The sequence below is a fragment of the Prunus persica genome, chromosome G1, assembly GCF_000346465.2.
Source record: "Prunus persica cultivar Lovell chromosome G1, Prunus_persica_NCBIv2, whole genome shotgun sequence".
Classification (NCBI taxonomy): Eukaryota; Viridiplantae; Streptophyta; class Magnoliopsida; order Rosales; family Rosaceae; genus Prunus; species Prunus persica.
In genome coordinates, this window is record NC_034009.1 from 38,013,008 (window position 1) to 38,029,311 (window position 16,304).

The 16,304-nt window shown below is 38.5% G+C and overlaps 4 protein-coding genes across 10 annotated transcripts; 3 read left to right on the plus strand and 1 right to left on the minus strand.

The window, feature by feature from the left end:
* On the minus strand, nt 41-2,503 carry LOC18791580 (D-amino-acid transaminase, chloroplastic). Of its 2 annotated transcripts, none has more exons than XM_007222784.2 (5): nt 2,173-2,503; nt 1,995-2,041; nt 1,611-1,789; nt 783-1,456; nt 41-490 (listed from the first exon to the last, which is right to left on the minus strand). In XM_007222784.2, exons 1-5 carry the CDS (start codon nt 2,375-2,377, stop codon nt 396-398), a joined length of 1,200 nt encoding a protein of 399 aa, XP_007222846.1. In that variant the 5' UTR covers nt 2,378-2,503; the 3' UTR covers nt 41-395. The 2 variants fall into 2 exon arrangements, with proteins under 2 accessions (XP_007222846.1, XP_020411159.1); XM_020555570.1 differs by having other exon boundaries at nt 1,611-1,794; nt 2,173-2,237.
* Nucleotides 3,694-7,276, plus strand: LOC18789317. The gene is made up of 3 exons (XM_007222471.2): nt 3,694-4,430; nt 5,688-5,768; nt 6,560-7,276. The coding sequence occupies exons 1-3, from the start codon at nt 4,055-4,057 to the stop codon at nt 6,925-6,927; spliced, it is 825 nt and encodes a 274-aa protein (XP_007222533.1). The 5' UTR covers nt 3,694-4,054; the 3' UTR covers nt 6,928-7,276.
* On the plus strand, nt 8,070-11,742 carry LOC18789024 (eukaryotic translation initiation factor 3 subunit L). The gene is made up of 7 exons (XM_007222420.2): nt 8,070-8,837; nt 8,922-9,253; nt 9,372-9,711; nt 10,351-10,499; nt 10,589-10,682; nt 11,304-11,375; nt 11,470-11,742. The coding sequence occupies exons 1-7, from the start codon at nt 8,274-8,276 to the stop codon at nt 11,512-11,514; spliced, it is 1,596 nt and encodes a 531-aa protein (XP_007222482.1). The 5' UTR covers nt 8,070-8,273; the 3' UTR covers nt 11,515-11,742.
* LOC18788973 (tetraspanin-19) lies at nt 13,171-15,131 on the plus strand. 6 transcript variants are annotated; one of them, XM_020555700.1, is made up of 5 exons: nt 13,171-13,674; nt 13,868-13,979; nt 14,157-14,243; nt 14,366-14,470; nt 14,529-15,131. In XM_020555700.1, exons 1-5 carry the CDS (start codon nt 13,511-13,513, stop codon nt 14,781-14,783), a joined length of 723 nt encoding a protein of 240 aa, XP_020411289.1. In that variant the 5' UTR covers nt 13,171-13,510; the 3' UTR covers nt 14,784-15,131. The 6 variants fall into 6 exon arrangements, with proteins under 6 accessions (XP_020411289.1, XP_020411293.1, XP_020411292.1 ...); XM_020555704.1 differs by having other exon boundaries at nt 13,179-13,627; nt 13,888-13,979; XM_020555703.1 differs by having other exon boundaries at nt 13,183-13,674; nt 13,868-13,967; nt 14,163-14,243.

Here is a 16,304-nt window from a genome sequence, read left to right on the forward strand (position 1 = left end):
TTCATAAGCTAGGAGGAATTCTTTAGTGACCATTTTGGAGAAGGTGAAAACTTGCACATGTAATCTTTTAACACTGAAACATTCCATATATAGAATACATATATAAAGAGAAGTTTTGGCTTCTTAACAGTAATGAAAACTGTGACTGGCCTTTACAACACCACTGAAATGACAGAAACAGAAAAATGAAGCTACAAATCATAATAGAATTGCCTTCCTCTAATCCTTAGCAATGGAGAAAAGGAGCTAGGTTGGGAATTCAAGAAACTTATGAGTCTCAAAGTACAACCTGTCGACAGAGCTGCGTGCACAGGGCAGGAATGTCACAATTGGGTAATGATAGATTTCCGGCACTTGAAATTTCAACAGAATTGTAAGTGTCGTCTTGTGCCAGCTTAGTAAGGAACAGGCGCTCGGACAGTAGGAGGGCCAGACTTCATGTCCTCAATAATAAGATTCAATAGAATCTGAGTCAAGGAGCCTTCTTTGCCTATAATCAAGAAGCAAATGTTTTTGTAAATCAAATCCAGAGGTTTCACAAGCAACATTTGAACAGGCAATATACATTTGAAACCAGTAGTTCAAGAAACATTTCAAAAGAAATCTAAGGGGCAGTCTGAACAGGCACAGCAACATGATTCTAGAAAATATATGCAAATATTTGGTGCACAGCATGTGTGGATTTATAACGTTGTTCAAGTACTTATATGCGTGCATGTTGTATGTCTTTGTGCCTGCTAAACATTCTACAAGTGCACAGCATAGTGCAGAGAAGTTCTTACCATCACCAATGACCTGTTCATCCCACTGCACTACAGGGCGAATGAGAATTCCACTGCCGATAAGCATCATCTCATCTGCCTTCTTCCCTTCCTCAACAGTCACATTTTCTATCCTTACTCCCCGAAGCTTACCCTCCCTCACCAGCCCTTCTGCAAGAACCAAAACTCTCCTAGCTGTGCATCCACTTAGGATTTTGTCAAACTGAGGCATCACAAGTTCCTTCTCTTTTGTAACAAAAGCCACATTCATGTTAGGCCCTTCAGCAATGAATCCATCATGGTCCAGCCAAATTGCTGCAAATGCACCTTTTTCTTCAGCCTCCATCTTTGAAAGCACATTTGGAAGATAATTCACACTCTTCATGGTTGCAAATTGGGGAGGTTTTATTGGGATTGATGAAGTAACTACTTTAACGCCCTTTGAATTGAACGGTGATAGATCTTGGATTACAATAGCATAAAGAGCTGGCTGATGGCAGCCAGATGGAGATAACTGAAAATCACCAGGCCCCGTCGAGAGCCAGTACCTTAGTGATCCTGTTTTGCACTTGGAAGCACTCACAGTTTGTATGAGTATTCTCCTTATGCTTTCTCGATCAAATGGTATGTCAATTTTGGCCATGGATGCTGACCGTAAAATACGGTCCAGGTGCTGGTCCAACTCGTACAGATACCTAGGATGTACAGAACATACAGAGAAACTTGAAATTAGTGAAATAAAACCTGTAAAAGGCCCATTTGTGTGTGTTAAGATTATACAAGTGTTCGAAGTCCGTATTTGGTGTTCAACAAAACTTATGCAGGCATCACGAGGCCAAAATCACTAACCCATCTCTTATAGCAGCAGTGTCGAAAACACCATGCCCTCTGTGGACCATGTGGTCATCAATGGGGACCACCATAGCAGCTGGATCAGTTGTGATTCCTCCAAAAATGCTAGAGTACATAGCGAGAAATTGCTGCTTACCGTGTCGATTTTCCCGGTATGTTTTTAGCTTTTCAATTGCCTTTTCTAGAAAGAAATACAGGAGAAACAAAACTTCTTGGATATGAATATTATTTAGTACCAATCTCTAAACTAGCCTGGTCGTGAATCAAACAAGTCTCAACCCAAGGCATCAATTACTCATCAATTTTTTACTGTATTTTTCTAACTTTCACTGCAAGCAAAGAACTTAAAATAAGAAGACATTTCAAAGATGAGAAAATGACCTCTAAGCAAGTCAGCAGTGGAACATCAGAGACTTGAATGCTATAATCTGGCAGAAAAATGTTATCTTTGTCAGTCTTAGCAGCTAAATTAAAAACAAAAAATTTACAAAACAGAAAAAAAAAAATTGTTTTCTTCCAAAAATTTAACGAGAAAGATGAACAGGGAAGCTAAACTTACCAGGCACAGCTTCGGTTTGGTTCGAGCTTCTGATGACCCTCGTCTCTCTGGCTCTGAACGACCCATGTTGAAAATTAAGCAACCCATGTCCCAAAAATGAATGATTTCGTGGAATTACGTTCAAGCTATGTGAATGGGCAGCTGGTTTTGTGGGAAAGTGTGGGTTTTGCGAGATGGGTTTTGGGAGAGATGGGAGGGAAGCCATGGAAGCGTAGCGATCAGAGAAAGCGCTGAGAGAAGCAGTAAGATCAGAGAGAGAGACGAGAGAAGCAGTAAGATCAAAGATCAAAGCTCAGAGCTTTAAGCGTTTGACCGGGCTGTATATCATAGGGTGGGTCCCGCCTTTAACATTACTTTTTTATATCTCGTTCTTCGACAGCTTCGGTATAATATAATGGGATTGAAATGGATGCCACCACCACGGTTTCTGGTGGCGCGTGGAGTCTACACTCGGGTACTTGGAGGATGAATTTTGAGTATGTTTAGAGATCATGTGTATGACTTGGAAACAATTGGATTTCATAAGATTCAGATAGCATTACTGATTGTACATTATTGATCCCAAATGCCAACAATATTTAATGGGAACCTATGACTGAAATGTTTATTTTCCTTCTACCTTATGTAAATAATTGTATATAAGATAAGGATTGTGTATACAGACGAATTTGATTATGATAAAATTTACAAGTATGAAGTTTTTTTATTTTTTATTTTCACATTCATTCGATGTGGATTGGGAATTTGGGTACCACTCAAAGTACCTACAATTTACTCTTAATGAAGGCCAAACGTCTTTGTTAGTGCACTTTCGGTTGCTCTATTAACATTTGGTCACAACCTACCATTCAACAAGATAATGTCTGATTTGAACCTAATTCACACATATTTGTTATTAAGCATTCAAACTCAAAACTCGTCCAGGTGGCATTAGTTTATGTAATTTTTTTTTGCTAATGTTGATGCCAACTTTTGGTTGAACAAATTAATACTCAAACATAACACATACAAAAGCATATATGGTTCACCTAAATTCTCATCACACTAAATATGAGCTCTCTTAATTAATAAGACAACAAAATAAAGATGAAGTTCCTTTTTTGCTCGAAGTGTACCTAATTGGAAAGTTAATTTTCTTATATCAATTTGAAGTAAAAATTTAGGAGATTCATTAAGTAAGAGTGTGAAGAGTCTATTTCCTTACAGCTATTAGAGGCAAACTCGTTAAAATCTATTTTAATGTAAGAAGAAAATACATAATTTTAATTTGTGATTCCAAATCTTGTATCGACAATCAAGAGATGTCAATGAGATACTTGTTTCTTCTAATGGATTTATGCCATTTTAATTTTATTTTATGGATTTACGTTTCAGACGGGTGGTTAGTGGACTCACCATTCTCCAACAAAAAAACCAAAATTAGGCTAATTATTCCAACACAAAACAAAGGCCAACTATTATGATTTAACGGCGAGGACCTAATTTTCCAGCAAATCAAGCGGTTGGGAAATGTACGCGCCACCACACACCAAAACCCGCCAAATCCCAAAACATGCGTAAAAAAGGGGAAAATGTCGCTGCTGCTGATCATATCTGAGAGCAACAACACCCAACTTCCCATACATAATACTTCTTTAGAATTTTAGGGTTTACATTTTCCTTTTGAATTTTAGGGTTTACATTTTCCTTTTGAATTTTTAACACTTCCAACTTTGGATCAAGAGCCCCAAATTTGGGGGAATTGAAGAAGCTAGGGTTTCCTCTGTCGGTCAATCAATCAATCCATCATCACTGCAAGAAGTCAAGAGCCAGTTCATTTTGATCCGATTGAGCTAGGGTTTCTTCAAACGAACACTGAACAAGCACAAACCTTGGTTCCAAAATGGCGATAATCGGCGACGCGCTTCGCCAGGCCTTCATGCCCAAGCACGAGTACTTGAGCCTCCGGGAAGAAGACAGAGCTTGGGGCAAGATTCAGAGACCTCTGTTAATGGCTTCCATGGCTCTCGTCTGTTTCGTAGTTGTTGTGTGCACGGTTATCAGCTTGAACATTGTGTTTCCTGGCGACCCGGCGAAGCGGCCGTTCTGCGGCGACCGGAGGCTTAATTCTCTACCGATGAATGTGAGAGGGGGCGATTCTGATCCGTTTCCCGGAGCGTTTTATCTTACGGATCAAGAGATTGCGGATTACTATTGGATGGTTGTGTTCGTTCCCTCTATGATCATTTTCTTGGCTACCTTCGTGTATCTTGTTGCGGGTAAGAACCTTTAAGCTCTACTTTGATTGTTTCCAATTTGAATATGTTATTTCGGCGCTAATAAATTTAAGAGAGGAGTTAATTTTTTTATTTTTGCGTTTTCTTTCATTGATTTGGGTTTTGGGAAAGTGGAAACGTCGTAAATTTCGCCAAAGATCCAGTAAAGAATGCGTGAGATCAGTGATAACAAGAGGAAAGACTTGGGGAATCTTGGATACTTGTGAAATCTTGGTAAAATCACTAAAACTACTGTAGTGATGGCATTTCTAACTGGGGATTTGCTAGCTCGGATAACCATGGTCTAAATATCTTTGAATTATAAATTAGAGTTTTGGCAAGGTGGAATAGATTCATGCTCATAATATTCAAGTTGATAGCTCTGTAGAGAATGCAAGATGGTTATGGTTCAAAGACGTAACTTGCTCGCACCAAGTGATAAGGGTAGAAAGAATGCTTGTAGCTGGCGTATGAGTACTAGGTGACATGCATTAAATTAACCCATGCCGTACTTCGAGGAAAAAGCTCAATAATCTTTTACAGAGGGCTCCGTGTACCTGGAACTGACTTAGGTGGGTTGGAGAAGACACTGAAGGAACAATTAAATCTCTTTAATGGAAAAATAAGGATAACTCAATGATCTTGGGTCCTTGGGATGTTGTTGCCTAGAAACTAGAAACGGGGTAAATCTTCTCTTGGCAAATGTAAGTTTGAAATGCGATTTTAAAACATGAAAGCTTAATGCATAGGCTGTTTTGGATTAGAGACGTGACTAGTAACTAGTAACGCCAAGTCACACTTCACATGGTTATCATTTTCTCTACCAAGTTTGCATATGAATTAGAAGATTCCTGCAAACTCTGTGTATAACTGAAAAAAATTTATAATAATTTTTTTTTCTTTGGTTCTCAGTATTCTGTAGCATGAGTAGAGCTTCTTTAAAAGGAAAATCAAGAAATGCATCAAAGCCAAAAGTCCACCCTGAGGGTCAATATTTGAAACCTCACTAACGAAATAAGGCTATATATGGTTCTGGAATGGTTGATTCAGTCCTTGTGACCAACTTCATGCCTAGGCATGGAGTTCTGCTTAGAAATTAGTATTAATTGGATATGCATGGCATATTATTAAAGGGACATTGTTCATTGGGATATTGTCACATGATTCTACATGGGTTGTATTTAACCATTAGCGGGGCAATAATTTGATTTGGATATGCTAAATGGTTTTCAAGTTCTCATAGCTTCAATCTGTTTGCAGGAATCGCTGTTGCTTATTCTGCTCCAACAAGACACGGATGCTTAAAGGTGGTTGAGAATAACTACTGTGCTTCAAAAAGAGGTATGCTCCCTCCTTCCCTCCTCCTCAAATGAACTATTGTATCCACTATACATCAGTTGCCATTTTCTGTTGTTTTATCACGTATGACTGGACTTGTTACAAGTCATGTTTTCTTTGGAATCTTGCTTTTACTCCTAAATAATGAAGCTGTCTGTCTAAAGAATTTAGTGTGCTGCAGAAAATGTTCATACTTTGTTTAGTTGCCAATAAGTCCAGGTAAATAAAATAAACTAGGATTCTTACAGCTATTTGGCAGGTTGGGCTAGGATCTCTTTTGCCGATTAGAGAGAGCTCTAAATGATTGCTTGCATTCCCTCGTTAGAGTTCTCACACTCCTTATGGGATTCCTTGCTAGAATGTGCATACAGATGTTCATCTGTTCTGTTGCTGTTTTTCTTGTGGTACAGATTGTTCATCGTTTTTATCATATCATTTTTCTTTTAATATTACAAAATTCAGGATGTCTTTTTGTCCGTTAACTTTTTACTAATGTTGCTCTATAACTAAATTGCCTAACCTCAGATCAAACTATTCAAACGAATTTTAGTTTGAATAGTTTGAAGCTTTATTTCCATGTTGGAATTATCCCTCTATCCTATATGGTTCTTCACAAGTGCATTTTGCAATACAATTTCAACTATTACTGTTCCGTTTTCAATGGATTATTTTCCAGCATCTAAAAAAAATGAAATTATGTCAGCCATTTGTTTATATGATTTAATATTTGGCCAAAAAGACTAGGTTGCATGAGAACCTAAGTGATGTCTGAACTCTCATATTGTAATATGCAGGTGGGGTTCGATGCCTATCTATTCTGAATGCTGTCTTTGCTGTCATTTTTGGTCTTCTTGCATTGTTTCTTGGTTCAAGCCTCCTCACACAAGGAAGCTCCTGCTCTATGCCCCTGTTCTGGTGCTATGAGGGTGGGTGTTGGGGGATGGTTCTTCTATACGGAGGAACTGCCTTTTTTCTGAGAAGGAGAGCAGCTGCAATCCTTGATGAGGGAGAATTTGGTGGTCGAAACCTAGGGCTTGAAATGTTGGAGAATCCCTTGGAAGTGACACCAGAGGTGGAAAGGCGGGTTAATGAAGGGTTTAAGACATGGATGGGGTCGTCGCTCCTATCGTCCGATGAAGAAGATGAACCAAACAGTTATTAGGAACCTTCCCATGTAATTCCAATTCTAACAGGCGAATGATTTGGCGTTTAAGTGGAGCCTTTCAGAACTACACAGCTTCCGGCAGATTTTTGACAACTTCAGGAGAGCATAGAGTAGTATAAATTCAAATTTTGGCTTATCAAAGGTGGCAGCCTTAAAATCGTTCTAGTGATCGTGATGTAACACAAAGTGAAATGCTAATTTCGGGACTTAGGTTCACGTCGATTTTGTAACATGTCTGTTGCACACGCCCTCTGTGGTAATCTTGGTTGCCTGTGAATATCTAACCAGTGTCTCTTTCTCAATTTCCGTGTGTGAAAATGAAAATCGAGCATTTGTTGCAACTTGCAAGTCTCTTGCCGAGCAATCTGTTCCAGACTCATTTGCCCTAATTTAATCTCGTTGTCATCTGTGGTTGGGTTGGGTTTCTCTGTGGTTGAACTGCTTCGGCTGTCGACCAAATCTACTAATTAGATGTGCTGTCATAATCAAAGATTTTTATCATTGCTACACAACTCAACATGTTTACCAAATTATCTTCTCAATCCATACGACAGGCTTACTTGTGATGATGCAATGTCGTTTTTTCTTCAACGCAATAAAGTGGTGGTGAACCATATCATGTACCATGTAATGCAGTAGGAAAGAAAGTTGGAGCTTGTAGCTTTAGTGGTTGCAAGTATTTACCCTTACTCTTTAGAAAAACTTACCTACAACTGGGTGGATACCCATTCTATAAAGTCTCGAGTGAAGATTGGCCCAATTGCAAGTTAGTTTCTATCGTTACAGAATATTTTTGGTGCCATGATCACATTGATATGTGTTATAATATAAGTGGATTGATATGTGTTATAATATAAGTAGATGACAAATTTAGTACAATATTAATAAATAAAAGACAATGCTGTCTCACTTCGAGTTCCTTGCTTCATAGTAAAATCACATTATACCCTTCAGTTACGTTACCCACCAAATAAAAAGCATGCTCACATTTGTTATAACATCAGTGGATTGGTAATACCAAGTGAAAGTGTGTCGATAACAATGAAGAATTTCTCCAAGTTTGAAGTTGGAAGTTTTCTCTCCGGCCTCCTTTGTAACAGAAGAAAGAGGCCATTGAGGACAGGCCCTAATAAAAGGCCCAATCCAACTTATGCGCCCAAACCAAACCCAATCCAAATCCTACGACATCTGTTGGTCAGTTTTGTGTCCCAGTAGAAAGTGTAAAACCCTAACTCACCTTCTCCTTCTCTAATCGTCTCTGCATAGTGTCTGTGGCTGAGCGGCACATCCCCTTTCCTCATCTCCGGACCTACGACATTCAATTTCTTAAGCCAAAACCAACCATGGCCGCGTACGACTACGAAGATGCACCAGGGACCTACGACGAAACGTCAGCGACACAGCGCCAGGCGTCGTCCGGAGCCCCTCCATCGCAAGACCTAGGGTACGACCCGAACTTCGTCCCGGACTCCGTCAAATCTTTCGTCGTCCACCTCTACCGCCACATCCGCGAGAAGAATGTGTACGAGATCCACCAGATGTACGAGACGTCGTTTCAAACGCTTTCCGATCGGCTCTTCAAGGACACGCCATGGCCCTCCGTCGACGCAGTCGCCCACTACGTCGACAATGACCACGTCTTCTGCCTCCTCTACCGCGAGATGTGGTTCCGCCACCTGTACGCCAGGCTGTCGCCGACGCTGAAGCAGAGAATCGACTCTTGGGACAATTACTGTAGTCTCTTCCAGGTCGTCCTCCACGGCGTCGTTAATATGCAGCTGCCCAACCAGTGGCTCTGGGACATGGTCGACGAGTTCGTGTACCAGTTCCAGAGCTTTTGCCAGTACAGAGCTAAGATGAAGAACAAGACTGAGCAGGAGATTGCCCTTCTCAGACAGTTTGATCAAGTAAAAATCGTCACATTCATTTCTAATTTGGGGAACATTGATATCTAAGATGACCCTGAATTGTGTTAATTGTTTTTGTTGCAGGCCTGGAATGTGTATGGTGTGCTTAACTTTTTGCAAGCTCTGGTGGAGAAGTCCATGATCATTCAGATTCTCGAGCACGAGAAGGAAGGGCTTGAGCAGTTTACTGCTACAGATGGGTATGATTATAATGGTGGGAGTAATGTTTTGAAGGTGTTGGGGTATTTCAGCATGGTGGGATTGCTTCGGGTACATTGTCTCTTGGGTGATTATCATACTGGCCTGAAATGCTTGCAGCCCATTGACATTACCCAGCAAGGTGTTTACACAACTGTTATTGGAAGCCACATTACCACCATTTATCATTATGGTTTTGCTAATCTTATGTTGCGTAGGTACGATTGCTCCTTTCGTATTTAAGAACATTTTGATTCACTTTTCTGATGCGTGTTTGTGTGTTGTGTGTGAAAACTTGTTTTTGGAGCCTTACAAATATTATTAGTTTCCTTGCAGGTACGTGGAGGCAATTCGTGAATTTAATAAGATTCTGTTGTACATCTATAAAACCAAGCAATACCATCAGAAGTCTCCACAGTATGAGCAGATACTAAAGAAGAATGAGCAGATGTATGCCCTGTTGGCAATTTCCCTTTCACTGTGTCCACAGGTGAAGCTTGTTGAGGAAACTGTGAACTCTCAGTTGCGTGAGAAGTATGGTGAAAAGATGATCAGGATGCAAAGATACGATGATGAAGCATTTGCTATTTATGATGAACTCTTCTCGTATGCATGCCCTAAGTTCATTACCCCATCCCCTCCAAGTTTTGAGGAGCCTCTTGTTAATTACAACCAGGTATGTAGGGCGAACAAGGCAAACGGAAATACCCAGTGCCTGAAATATTTCCAATTCGGAAAGCAACAAGTATATGAAATGGTGTTGTGGAAGTCAGCTTCCAGGACAGTATAATGTGATGCTCAAATGATTATTACTAATTTAGTGCCTTGTGTATATGTTATGAGGAGAATAATGCATATAATTTAATTATCAGTTCTTGATTGTATCATGCATTTTAATACATATGCATGGTATCAGTTCATGAGCTGTCTGAAACACACTTACTGAAAATGCCATAGATGGTGGAGTTTCTCTGGAGTTTAATTTTAATAATCTGTTCTGGATTGTATCATGCATTTGACATGAGATGACGATAGACGTGATACATGCATATTATCAGTTCCTGAGCTGTTTGAAACATGCACTTACTGAAAATGCCAAAAGCAATACCCAAAATTGCATCAACAGTGGAGTTTCTTTGTAGATCATACCAGACAGCAAATTAAACCTTGTCTTTAGAGGCTATATGTTGCTGCATTAGATTCTCTCTTTTGGGCGTTATATTTCTCTCTCTCTCTCTCTCTCTCTCTCTCTCTCTCTCTCTGAATGAGTGTACATGCACACATAATTTATTAAATGCCATTTTACTTCTTGCAGGATGCTTATAGACTTCAATTGAAGCTGTTCCTTTATGAAGTGAAGCAGCAACAGTTATTATCAGGCATTCGGACCTTCTTAAAAGTCTATTCATCCATTTCTCTTGCGAAGCTAGCAAGCTACATGGAAGTGGATGAATCCAAGTTGAGGTACTTGATGAGGATATTCTTTTAAGTAATGTTTCTATAATTCTTCTTTTGATATTTTAATAATGTTATTTTTTCATTCTGCCTTATAGGACTATCTTGTTGACATACAAGCACAAGACACATGCTGTTGATACTGACGGAAAAATCATTTCCAATGCTGATGTGGACTTCTATATTGATGATGTACGTTTTCTTCTATTATCTTCTATCTTGTTGATGGAAAACTTATGTAAGGTCACATAGTTCCAAGCGCATATTTGTAGGAAATCCTCTAAATTTGACCTGATGTCAGAAACTAGAACTCCTTAGGCACCTGTTTCATTTGATTTTTCTCGAGGAATCATCAATTTCAGCCCCATAAAATCTAGAAAAAGTGTTAGCTTAAGTCATCAGCTAATCTTGTACAGCAGTTACCTAGCCTAGATTTTGGATTTCAATGTGATTTACATGAGATTCCTAATTATATGTTTTAGAAATTGAGCGAACCCATGTTTTCTATTTCTAGTTTGACCTACACGAGGTATTTCAATGCCCTAAAGAAGAAAGAAAGTGATGTGAATGCTTGTGAGGGGAAATGGGTTAAGTAGTTCTGACAATTCCCTTCTCTTACACTTGGAGGATCTACCTATGTTCTCATCACATCAGTCTGTATGAAAATTATTGGACAATTGTCTCCCTTTCCGAAAAATAAAAACTTAAATATCCAAGAAATTTTAAGTTATATGTGATTAATTCACGATATTGGAACATGGTAAGTGAAGACATTTACATGTTGCTGGATATAATATTTTCATTCTGCTGCAGGACTTGATTTATGTTGTCGAATCAAAACCAGCAAAACGATATGGGGATTACTTCTTGCGGCAAATTGTGAAGGTATGCACAATTCCTTGTTATCCATCTTTTCCATCGGATTTAGCAACATTAAGAAAATGTTTAATTAATCATTCTTTTCCTTTTTTCATGGCAGCTTGAAGGGGTTATCAATGATATGGACAGGGTAAAGCTGGATTGAGTCATCCATCCCTTTTTAGACTAGCTCTCTCCTGCAATTTTTGCTCGTTTAGATTCATATAATGATGTTTGGGGATTCTTTTTCTTTCTAATTACTCTGCTTCATGTACCCGCCCCTTTGAATTAGTGAATGTGGTTAGCTCTTAAAATCACAATGTAATTTTCACCTGTTGTGGCTTTTATCTACCCAAAGTTGCTAGCATGGAAATATGCAAGTGTTTTTCTTGAAGACGTGCTCTTTAATTCCATACAAAATTAAGAGTGCCGAACCGAATCCGAACTATAATTTGGTGTGGGCGTTTCCCCAAAAACAAGGGGAAGTATATCCATTTAAATTGCAGTTTGTGTGATTTTCTCTGCTCTATTCTCACTGGAGCTTTGAAGTTTTTCGTTTTTGTGCATTCAATTGGTACAATGATCTTTGATCTGATTGATTGAGAATGCATTATGAGGGTGGTTGTAAATTGATAGGTTGGTTTCGATTATGGGATGGTCCAGAGTTGGCTTTGAGTGCCATTGACAAGTCCAACATCTTAGGATTTTTAGACTCCATTTGAGATCTCTTTCAACGTTGAGAAGAAAAGACGAATTTATTCTACTCCGTTATTCGATCTGTTTTTAACGGAGCAATCAGTTGGGTTGTGATCTGATTGAGATTGGGAGGAAACACTACGATCTGTTTAAGATAAGGCAAACGTAATCGATTAAGTTTTTGTTTCATCTGATTTTCTTGTGGAAAACTGAGTTTAGGCACGCAATAATTGAGTAATTGACCATAGCAAAAAGGAAAGCAAGTGCTTTATTTGTTGGAAATCAATATCATTGACGACAGTAATTACGTATTACTCTGTCGTTTGTCAATCTTAAACACGATTTCAATTTAAATACGCACTTGGGTGTCTCTTTACAATTGTTTGAAGCCTTTGATGTTGTGTTATTTTCTTTCATTGTTGGACGTAAACAGATTTTTAATCTTAAACAAACAGTTTGGTAGAAATATTTATGTATGCATATAATAAGTAATGTGATAACCATGCAAAATTGCACATCTTTGTTTTTTTTTCTTTTTTTTGGATAGAGAAAGAAAAACAATTACAACTGGAAACCACAAAGGTACGCAGGCCCAAACAAATTAAAATTAAAAGGAATGGAACAATTCATTGGCAGTCCATGCTCTCATACACGGGACGAAGAAGGGCCATGGCCTAAATCAACTACAACATCAATAGTAAAATTAGCTTCCTTAAAGACATGATTAAAAGAAACTTCTTCATGCCAACGGGGTCTAGCATAGTGTAAAATGACCTTGATTTGCAGATTAGAGATCTCAAGTTCGAACTTCCATGACATCATAGTTGTGTGTGTGTGAGAAATCCTCATTCCCTCTAATTTAGACTATCGCACATTATTATTCTATGAATGTCTGGATGATCCAAGATTTGGTCCAATATCAAATGTGTAATTCTATCCTTGAACAAATAAATTGGGACATATTTAGTTGACAGAGATGAAGACAGAGCCTTTCTCTTGCTCAAATGTTGGAGTTTGAATGTTAGGTGTATGCGCGCGCGCACACACTCGCTTCTCTATCTAACATTCAAATTGATCCCTTATCTCTTCTATGTGCACGTACAGTACCGACATACAAATAGCACAAAATCATAAATGTGTGTTTTTTTTGTTTTTTTGTTTTTTTTTCTTCCAGAAATTGGATACGGCAGATCACTATCTGAATTGGGTATGTATCTTCCCCCTCTAACTTTCTCTGAACCTCCAACTTTATATGGTCACTGTGGATTACTCTCCCACATGCACAACCTCCAGCCAAGTTCAACAACCCACCTTTCTTCTTGACCCAGCAGAGTTTTCAAACCACATGGTTTTAACTTGAAAGGAGAGCAAGAGATTTTGGATATTGATATAGTGGCTTTACTTATCTAGCTAGCAATAAATTATGGAGGCCAAGTTAGCATATAATACTGCTGACTGATAGAGAAATGGTAGGCTGCGCTAGGTGTTGCGTGCACACTTCAATGAGAGCAGTGAACTTATTTGTCAATCTTTGTGGTGTTGGAGTGATTATCTACTCTCTTTGGCTCATCAAGAAATGGCAGGTTGGAGTTTCTGAGCTGCCTTCTGTTTCATATATACCTAAGCCATGGTACATAAAATTTCATTTTCCTTTTCAGTAATTTCTTTTTTATTCAATATTGTGCTTGTTTTCGTGTTAGTGCACCAAAAGTTAGGAGCTTTTTTTTTTATCTTTTAAAAGTTCTGAGCAGAATTCTTGGCTGCTACCCAGTTTTTCTATGATCTTGTTCATATTGAAATCATTAACTGCTTCTGTTTGACAGGTTTATATATACATGTTTAGGTGTGGGAATGGCTGTCTGCTTAAGCACACTTTGCGGTCATATCGTTGCTCACCGTAGCAGCAGTTCTGTTCTCTTCATAGTATCCTTTCTGGTGAGCTTGGATGAACAGCAATGGTTGGGAAAAAGTTTTCATCTGTTTTTAACTTCTTACCACTTTTCAGCAATAACCCATAAATGTGTTTTTTGAGGAGCCTATGCTCTTTGCCATTTCAATCTATTTTTGTAAAATCTTTACATAAATTCATCAATCTGGTTTATCCTTGATCAGTTTCAGTACATTATCTCCATCTTCTCCCTTCTCTGCCTTGAAGTTTCCGTGATTGTCGCAATTTTCTATAAGATGAATTGGGAAATGGTATGCTTTCCTGGAATTGTAACTTGGTAACCATTAATTTTGAAGTCACTTTTTTTTCAAGGAGCTGCTTCTGTGTTTTCTTATACGGGATTTTTCTTTCTTGGATTGCCTTCTTGTGACAGCAACTTGCAAAGTTCATTGATAAGAACCACATCAAGTTCAAGGACTTCTTGATATTTCATGTCAACATGTGCCGCCTGATTGTAATTCTCATTTTGGTGCCACAGGTACTAATTCTATCTTTCTGTTTTGAATTTGGGTATTTCATTACACTGATGCATGTAGTGGCCATTTCTGCAGATCAAAGTTATTGTTCTAGCAGCTATTCTCTGGGTTATTGGGGCTGAGCCAAGAGCACATTGCAACGATTCCGAAATACCCAACTTCAGATATTCTTTTCTGGCAGCACCTACCCAATCTGTACTTGATGTATCAAGACACGGTTTCAGAAATTATGAAGCTTCCCCAAGAGAGAGCTTTTTGTCATATGTTAACAGATTTTTCAGAATGCAATTTCATAGAAGAGTCAGTCTTAGTTAGAGGTCAGAACATGTGTACAGAATTTTAGGTTGGGTTCCCCTGCCTTTCTGTATTGAGTTGAATGGGGAAATCTGTGAGGCTAAAAGAAAGCAACTTGCAAGCAGTACCAAAGAGAGAAAAAATGATGTCGAGCAGGGTTACCACAGTGATTGTGGCCCTCCCACTTCACCCTGCTTGGCACCCAGGATCGAAACTGCAGGGTTTCTTTCCTCCAAATGTAACCACACACAGAAAAAAAAAAAGAGAAAAAATGACCAATATTTGTAATTGTAAAAATACTAATTCTCCCCTATATTTACTTCAAAAGCATATATAAATGACCTTATATGCCCATGGCTGATTTTCCTATGATGTGAAAGTCTTGGGTTCAACTCCCTTCATCCACTTCACCAACATGAGCTGCCACCCACCATTAGTTATCCTAAACAATTCTTAGCCGTTAATGCATACCGAATTAAATTACATCAATGATTAGGACAGACGACAAATTACAATAATGATTAGGACGGTCGACAAATTACATCAATGATTTGGACGGACAATTGATGGTAGCAAAATTCCTTCCCCAAAAATAAAGTTGGCAAGAAGAAGTTGGGACCACTTTAGGCCTTCTCTAACCATGAGAGCTAAACCTAAAAAATCCCAAATTTTGATCCAATTTCATCTCCAACGCATGTATAGGGAGGTGGGGAATTTTGGGCAGACTGGTATTTGGGGGGTATTTGGCCCAGCTTTCTAATCCAGACAGAAAATTTGTGGGCCCCAAATTGAAGGCAACTTGCAGCACGCGGCGGAAAGCAAGAGAAACTGCGGAGGTGGTCAGCCATGTAGGCTACTTGAAGGGAAAGTTGCTGACGCGTGGCGCAAGATGGGCTTGTAGTTTTGCCATCTAATGACTGCAATTCAAACAACCAAATTGATTTTTTATTTATTTCAAATGTAATGGCTAGTTTAAGCCAACGACTGTGATTAAAAATTGACTTGATCAAGGGGAAAACAAATTATCCAAAGACTGAAATTAAATTCCAACAGCTAAAGTAAATAAATAAAAAGATTGTAAATCAGATATAACCCCAAAACACATCCCAAACTCTATAAATCCTCATTAAAGTCTATGAAATAAAATGTTGTTGTACTTTTTTAAAAAAAGTGAAATTATATTACGTTTTGGAATTTTTTGGGTTAAAATCTTCAGAAAATTAATTCATGAAGGTTGAAACAAAAATAATGTCAAGAAAAATTAATGAGAAAAAAAATAGGTGTTAACCTTTCAAAAATAATTTAATAAAATTGCTGACTCAAATTATGAGTCTGTAGGGTTGGAGGAAAAAACTATTTGAGTCTGGATAATACATGAATAGTTGTATTTTTTAAAGGGAGAAATTTGAGTTTAGCCTCATTTGGGTTGGAGATGGCCTTAAAGGTGTGATTTAATACAACATTATTGTAAGCCTTTGTAGGAAGGACATTATCTGATATAGCACATTGTCGTTTTAAACTTGGCAGTGGGGTTTACAGCAC